The sequence below is a fragment of the Betta splendens genome, chromosome 8, assembly GCF_900634795.4.
Source record: "Betta splendens chromosome 8, fBetSpl5.4, whole genome shotgun sequence".
NCBI classification, from domain to species: domain Eukaryota; kingdom Metazoa; phylum Chordata; class Actinopteri; order Anabantiformes; family Osphronemidae; genus Betta; species Betta splendens.
In genome coordinates this window covers 4,627,841-4,635,650 of record NC_040888.2, presented here as the reverse complement: position 1 = coordinate 4,635,650, position 7,810 = coordinate 4,627,841, and the positions used below count along the sequence as shown (strand labels likewise).

Genomic DNA, 7,810 nt, shown 5'->3' with positions numbered 1-7,810 from the left:
ACTGGGGGTGGGCTCCTCTCTGGGCACAGGGGCATCTCCCGGTGGGCTCACTACAAACCGTGGGCCCTTGGGCTCCATTCTCCCAGGCCAACCCTCCCACCGGGGGAGTGTTTGCCCCTGGTTGTCATGGGGCGGACAGCGCTGCCCCACGGTGGCCCACTCTGACCTCGGGTGCTGTCTCTGTGGCTGCTGCGGCTCTGCCTGGGGGGCTCTTCCCTCCTGAGCCTGGAGGTGTGTGTTGGGTGTTGCATCTGCCTCACCCTTTTGGTGAACAACGTTAAGCTTCGCCCGTGAGAGTGACTTTATGATCACGGCTGCTAGTTTTAAGTAAATATACATCCTAAGTGCCTGCAGATGAGCACAGAGACACAGGGAAGCCGATAATATACATGTTGCCTTGTGGCGCTGCCTTTTGTAAGCTGACCTGACCAGATCTCCCTCACACACGTCTGCCACGTCTGTTTACGCCTGGATGCTAAGTCCGTGTTTGTACCCTGAAAGGAACCCTCTGACTGGGAAAGTTACGCAGAGAAAGCTCCACCCGTCAAAGCTATCTTGGCCAGAACACCTTCAGGACATGCTTTTTTTTTGCCTTATCTTTAAATTCCATCTATTTACCTCCTCCCAGCGCCCATGACAGACAGTGTGTGCGCGTGTTTGTGTGTCCGTGTGCGAGTGAGTGATGGGGCAAAAAAAGTTGCTCCAATCAATTTCCGTTGCAGTAACAGGGTATGTGTTGCGTTAAAGTGCTTCGTCCGGAGTGATCAGCTGCGGCCGCATGTGATTTACTCCGCAAACGAGGACGATATCCATCACATGTTATTATTTTTATTCTAACAAAAATCTGACCTTATACACGTTTCTGCTGTATGTTAGAATTTAATTTATTACAAATTTTCTATCAGCGTGCTGCTGCTAAGTGAAACACATTTTCTGTACAGCATTATCTTGGTATTAAGTTTGCTGTAAATATTATTGATATTTGAGGCATAGTGATGTGGTTTTAATGATCGCAACATTTATTCTTTTTAAGAAACTTGAATATGCTCATTTATTTTTTGAAGAGTGTAAAGTCGTGGCGGGATATGGGATACTTATTCCTCATAAACGAAACTTGACGGTCTGCGCATGCGTAGTAGGTGCAACCCAACCCAGCGTCCGTCGGCAACAGGGAAGTCTGGACAAGTCGAATGATCAGTAGCTATAAAAAAAGACCGTACGGCTAACGAATTTGAAGACGACAACCAGGAGAAAACGATGGCTGCATCGAAGGTAAGGAAGACAATTGGATTTGTGTAGGGAAAAAATTGTGCATTCTAGGTATAGTTGAAATAACAAGCCGCTGATTATACTTTAATAACTAAATAACCCTGCGACTCTCGGGCCATTTACAGAAAGAACCTGCTAGCAAATGTAGCTTTTCTATTCCTATGACCTAAGAGGAGGAATGTGTAATAATATGTCTCTGTATTATGCATCACCAAAGAGATAGAATAGATAAAGCTCGTCAAATGACATCATAAATAAGGTTCATGGTGAGTTTGTCGTCTTCATGCACTGCTATTAAGTTGTAAAAGTTACATTTAAAGAACTGTGAAAACATTTTACCTCCCGATAACCAAAACTAGCTTAATCTTTTACCGTAGCTTGTGTTTTTAACACCGATTTATCATGGTGTACTGTAGGTTAAATAAGACTGATAAACAAGGTTTGTCTGCAAAACACACACACACACACACACAGTTGAATTAGAATATTTTAAATTTATAAACTTTAGTAAATCAAGTAGTGCCACTTTACTGAATGTATAGTGTTTTTCTTGCAGGTGGAAGGTGCATACAAAATACCAAAGTGAGAAGATAAAAAAACAAGTTAAAAATAATAAACCATGGGTGAGTGAACCAACCAGTTTGCTTTAGTGACGTGTGATAACTGTGGTAATTTGAATAGTGACATTATTGTTCTTTTGTTGTTAAATGGGTGTAGTTAACGAGAATGCTCTTCTTTGTCATGATACAGCCAACACATCTGAGCAGTCTCCTTGGAACTGGGATGAAAATCAAGTAAGCACCTGGCTAAAATCCATTGGTGTAAAGGAGCAGTACATAGAAAAGCTCCACGAGGAAGAAGTAGATGGACCAAGCCTTCTTTCATTAGATGAGAACTTTTTGAAAACAAAGATTTGCATGAAATCTGGGCCTGCTCATTTGATTATCCAAAAGAGGGACGAGCTCCTTAACACTCTGAAGAAAACACAGGATAAAAAAAAGCCAGTCAGCAGTAAAGAAACAGAGTTGGAACCAAAAAGCGCTAAGCTGAAAACCGATCAGAAGGAAGGTGATCAAAATGTGTGCGAGGACAAGAAAGCTACTCGGGAGCAATGCTCTTCTTCTTTAAAGGAAGACTGCAGAGCGCGACCATTTGACCAAGATGGCGTTGATTTTATATATGAAACTCACAGAGTTCTACAACCTGAATCAGGTGCCTTTGATCTGATATCGCCATGCCATGAATTTAAGTCTTTTGCTGTAGCCGCTAGACTAGATTGCACAAGACTTCAAGCAAAGTTTGCTAAAGAGGTTCTTAAGTTTGCAACTGGCTGTATCAATATCAGATCAAATGGCACGATACACTTTGGTGTGATGGACAGCAAAGAGGAGAGAGAAGGATGTAGATATGTGCATGGTGAGATAGTTGGCATCCCTGTAAACGATAAGGACATTTATGTAGATGCTTTGGATTACATTGAAAAAAGCGTCTCCACTGATGCGGAGGATGTTCGCAGATGCGTGCGTCCACCAAGGTTTATTGAGGTTCTAGATAGAGAAAGTACAGAAAAGAGGTATGTGGTAGAGGTCGACATTGTCCCTTCAATAAGTATTGTTAAGAACAAGGTTTATGACGTTTGTCTGCCAAACTTCAAAGAATCAGCCAACAAAGTAGAACGTGAGAAAAAAACAATTTTCCGGAGGGTTGGCTCAAAAACAGAGCCTGTGACTGACAAAGATCTAATTGACTTTTACCAGCGAGTGATAGATCGGGATGCTCAGAGAGAAGAAGCTGAGCAGAGACAGTTCCTCAGAAATCCAGAGATCTGCCAAGACCTCGGAAGGAAACTCAAAATGCTGATAACCAGCGGGAAGAAATGCATTGAAAAGGAAAAATGGTTTATATTGGTCACAAACCGATTCCAACCCGATGACCTGTCCAGCATCGACTGGCTGCTTAACATGAACCTTTTCTGTGTCTTTGACTTTGACCCAGACTCAAAGGTTTCTGGTCTTTGCAGTAAATATCTTGAGCACCGCGCTGCAAACATGCATTTTTTGGATAATTACAAAATCTCCAGTGACACAAGCATCAAAGAGTTCACAACTAATTTGCATCTGTTCGATCAAACTAGCTGGATTTTTTGTAATGGCCGCTCTGAATACAAGGGAAATGAACCTCCATGTGATGAAATGACTTGGATCAAGACAAAAATGTCAATTCTGCGGGAATGTGTGTCTTTGATCTGTAAACAAATTTTGCCACCAGGGACGTTCCAGGTCATTTTCCTTCTCACGTCACCAGTTGAGAAACCACTTTTGCACACTTTTAATGCATTTTTTGCAGACATGGAAGGTCATGAAAACATTATTAGCTTCTGTGAATCACAGAATAACTTCCAGAAGTGGCAGACCTTTGCAGAGGGAACCTGCGAGAAAGAAGCCGTTAGCAATTTCAGTGTTGTTGGGATGAAAATGAGTCATATGAACGCCACTCTGCAGCAAATCCAGCCTGTCAAAGCCTGCGTCAAGAAACACTTGCCGGTCTTTATGAAAGGAACATGTTTTCTTGAGATGCACAAAGAGGAACAGATGTATACTCTGGAAATTGTGACGGCAGATCATTGCGATGAAACAACCAGTGAATTTATCGATGAGAATAAAGAAAACATTGAAGGACAGTTTTACCATGGTGGGAGAGTGGCTTGGCTAAATTTCTGGCTCGCTGAGAACAAGCATGTTGGAGAAGTAATCGAAAGAGACGCTTACCATGAAGTGTCCAAGCTTCTTAATGATGCTCAGAAACACAATGCAGAACAGACGTCAGTGCACATCATAAACATCTACCATCATCCAGGCAGCGGAGGAAGCACCGTAGCAAGACAGGTGCTGTGGAATAACAGGAAGGATCTAAGATGTGCCGTCGTGAAGACCTCATACAAACCTGCTGCTGTTGCACAACATGCAGTTGAACTTCGAGAATATGAAGAAAAAGATGCACAGAGTTGTGTTCCTGTGTTGCTGCTTATTGAAGACTTGGATGGGGATTATCTTGACGATCTAAAGTATGAGCTGCAGGAGGCCATTAACATGAAAAAAATCCCATATGAAACACTTTGTTTCATTTTGTTGAGCTGCAGAAGATCTCATGATCCAGAAAAGAAATGCAAGGAGTCTCCGCTGCGGAATGTTGCTGTGACTCACAAACTGTCTGACAAAGAGAAGACAAAGTTTGCTGGGAAACAACAGGTGCTCGAGAAACAGTACGAGCCTCAGTTCATCCTGACATTCGTTTTAATGAGTAAGGAGTTCAGTGTGGATTATGTTCAGCAGTTTGTGACACATGTGCTTCAAGGCATAGACCATGACTCTGTTGTCACTTGTCTGATCAAGTATGTGGCTCTGTTGAATACTTACGTTCAGAACTCCTTCATCTCTCGGTCACATTGTGAAGCTTTTCTGACCTTATCTATTCGTGTGGCAATGTTTCGTGAGCAGGCGTTTCGGAGCGCACTCAGTGACCAGGCTCAAGTCGTCTTCCTACACCTCAGAGACGAGCAGACACACATAGACTCAATCCGAATCATCCATCCACTTGTTGCAAAGGAAATTCTGAAGCAGCTTTTGGGAGACCAACAAACCCAAAGCAGCCTGGCAAATGATTTGCTGTGTGAGGATGCACTTTTTGAGCACAGGTTTGGAAGATGGGAGTACTTGTCATTTTTGAGAGCGCTCTTTATAAGGCGCGCTAAAAAAAGCAAAGGAGATGAATATGATAGTTTGTTTTCTCCCCTGATTGAGCATGTGCGTGACAGAGAAGGTCCAAACAAAGCCATTGAGTTACTCAAGGAAGCGTTTAAGCGTTTTCATGAAAATCAATTTTTTGCCCAACAACTGGCTCGTCTTCATTATACTTATGAGAAGTTTGAAGAGGCTAAATACTGGGCGGAGGAGGCCGTCAACCGGCAGCCCAACAACTCATACCTGCTGGACACAAAAGGGCAAGTGTACAGAAAGTGGTTCCAAGCAAAATGCAAAGCTATTGACAAAGTACCAAAGACAGCAGAGAATACGGCTGATGCTGTAGGGACGGCAATAAAAGCCCTGGAGTGTTTTCAAGAATGTGAGCGAGCAGCTGACACAGAAATGGATGCTGTAAACAGTTCAGGGTACTTTTCTGAAGTTGAGGTTGGATTTAGTCTGCTCAAATTGATCTCGTCCTTGCAGATGTTTGCAAATGGAGGTATTGGCCATGCAGAATGTATGAAATATCTGGTAACGGATTACATTCCTGCAGAAGTTAAAGACGCCTGGGAACCATATCATGGTCGTTTAAAGGAACTTCACAAGGCAATGCAAGATGCCTTAGAATGGATTTCTGAAGACCTCAGTCTCTTCCAGACAGATATTGTAGATCAAGATGAAACACATGCAAGTACTGAGGAGATGATGGGCCATCCACTAAAATGGTTGGCAAAAAAATATTCAGACTATGGAAAATACTTCAGTGAAGCTGAAAGTTCTGCACTTCAGCGCGGGCAATTATCCCTGGCCAATCTAACACCTTTTCAAAAACGCATGATCATCTGTCACTATGGTGGAGGTAACATAACAGCCATCCTCTCCAAGTTGATGGAACAGAAGAATGCAGTAGATGTTTTAGAGAAGATCCTCAGTTTCTACCCAGCCAATCCAATAAAAGCCAAATTTCCTCAAAAGGACATTGTTAATTACATAATGACCAACATTGCTCTGAACAACCTGTCGCCACAGTCTAAAAAATTAGCTCGACTGAAAGATGTCCAGGCATTATGTCTTCAGTTCCCAGCCGACAAAAGGAGGTGTTTACCCAGTGCCCTGTTCTTGCTTACGGTGCTATTTTGGCCAGAGGATCATGACACTGATCTGGAAAAAGAAACCAAGTATCAGACAGTGCAGTCGGCTGTTGAACACCTGGAAAGAGGCTATCGGACAAAGCTGAAGGACATACCTCAGAGAAAAAGAAGGCTTTACACCCACTTCTTTCTGGGCAGAGGGAACGGGTTGGATAAATTTGTGCACAAGAAAAAGTTTGAAAATGTAACAAAGGGAATCTCTGTTTCTGAGAAGCGCTTGAAGTGGTTTAGTGGCGAAGCATGGAAAATGCCTGAGATCGATGCAATGCTGAAATCTGTTTCTGGATGGACTGAAGACAGGGTAGTTTACCTTGAGGGACCAAGGAAAAAGAGGTTCAGCATCCTGCCTCTCAATGTGTCATCGGTGCCTGATAATGAAAACATCACGTTCTACCTAGGTTTTACATTCAGAGGTCCTGTTGCCTGTAACATAACTATCACAAAATAGTGATCAATGCTTGATTGAGTCACGTCTGACTGTGTAAAAACTTAATGCACTTTGGGCTTTTTTATCATTACTTCTTTTTAATTAAGTACTACTGCTTTGATACATTGATTAGATTGCTGTATATAGAAACTTATGGCATGCCATAATGTTAATAGAAAGAGTATGAGGTGAGCGAGTGACAAAGATCAAACATGAACTGCACAGAGTGGGAATTGGCGTGCAATGAATTCTTCAAGAAACCTTTAGGAAAACTAAACCCTATAAAACATAAACTGACTGTGATGACTGTTCTAATTGAGTGATCTTCATGTGAATATTCAAAACATCATGAAAACAAGCAAAACAATGTGTTGGGATAACTGCTGAAATGGGGACAGTTACAGTTACATTTCACTGTTCTACATCAAATTATGAGGTTTTGGGAGTAACAAGTAAGGATTGACTCTAAACATGGCTGATTAACATGACTAAGTTGAATGAAAGAAGTTTGTTTCCACAATTTTGGCCACTCCAGTTTCAATCGCTTTCCCAGTATTTCTAGTTTTTAGGATCAAATTCTTTCTGCAACGTTTGTAATGCTGGTTTCATTGGAACTGATTATTAGTATTTATAAAGCATAGAAATTTGATACATATTATTATTATTGTTATCGTGACTAAACCATGGGACCTTACAATCATTGTTTACTTTTTCCCAGACCATAAATGTTTGTTTTTTTGTATTCAAATGTATGTTTTAAAAAGGCACGAAAGCCATATTTTTTGTACAGTGCACTTTACTTTTGTTGCATATTTATTGTTGTATATTCACTATTGCAATTCTTTGGATTATTGTACTATGTTCTTGTTTTAGGCTTTATGTCCTAGTGTTCTTTCCGTAGTTTGATGTTAGCTTTCATGTTGCTAGTCTGGATGCGTTTGTCTTTGTAAACATTGCTTTATGTCTTCCTCCATAGTGGACAAATAAGTGTGTTAGACAACGCATTTAACTAAATTTGTACCTGCTCCGCTGCCTTTAACCAGAAGGTATTTGTCGATATTGCTGTAACTGAACTAACAATAAAAGTTCGTCACAGACACGATTGTCGCTCGTCACTTCCAGCTGCTACACAGTTAGTGAAAGATAGATCAGTATGATATGTGTTATTATAAGTGTTATTATGACTTTCACAATAGCAAACTAGATAGTTCGCTGAACCA

The 7,810-nt window shown here is 41.5% G+C and overlaps 1 protein-coding gene across 1 annotated transcript; it reads left to right on the top strand.

Annotated features, from left to right (window-relative positions):
* Positions 1-1,085: 1,085 nt before the first annotated feature.
* On the top strand, positions 1,086-7,687 carry LOC114860456 (sterile alpha motif domain-containing protein 9-like). Its single transcript, XM_029159064.3, has 3 exons — positions 1,086-1,272; positions 1,826-1,892; positions 2,020-7,687. The coding sequence occupies exons 2-3, from the start codon at positions 1,889-1,891 to the stop codon at positions 6,609-6,611; spliced, it is 4,596 nt and encodes a 1,531-aa protein (XP_029014897.1). The 5' UTR covers positions 1,086-1,272; positions 1,826-1,888; the 3' UTR covers positions 6,612-7,687.
* The last annotated feature ends 123 nt before the right edge of the window (positions 7,688-7,810 follow it).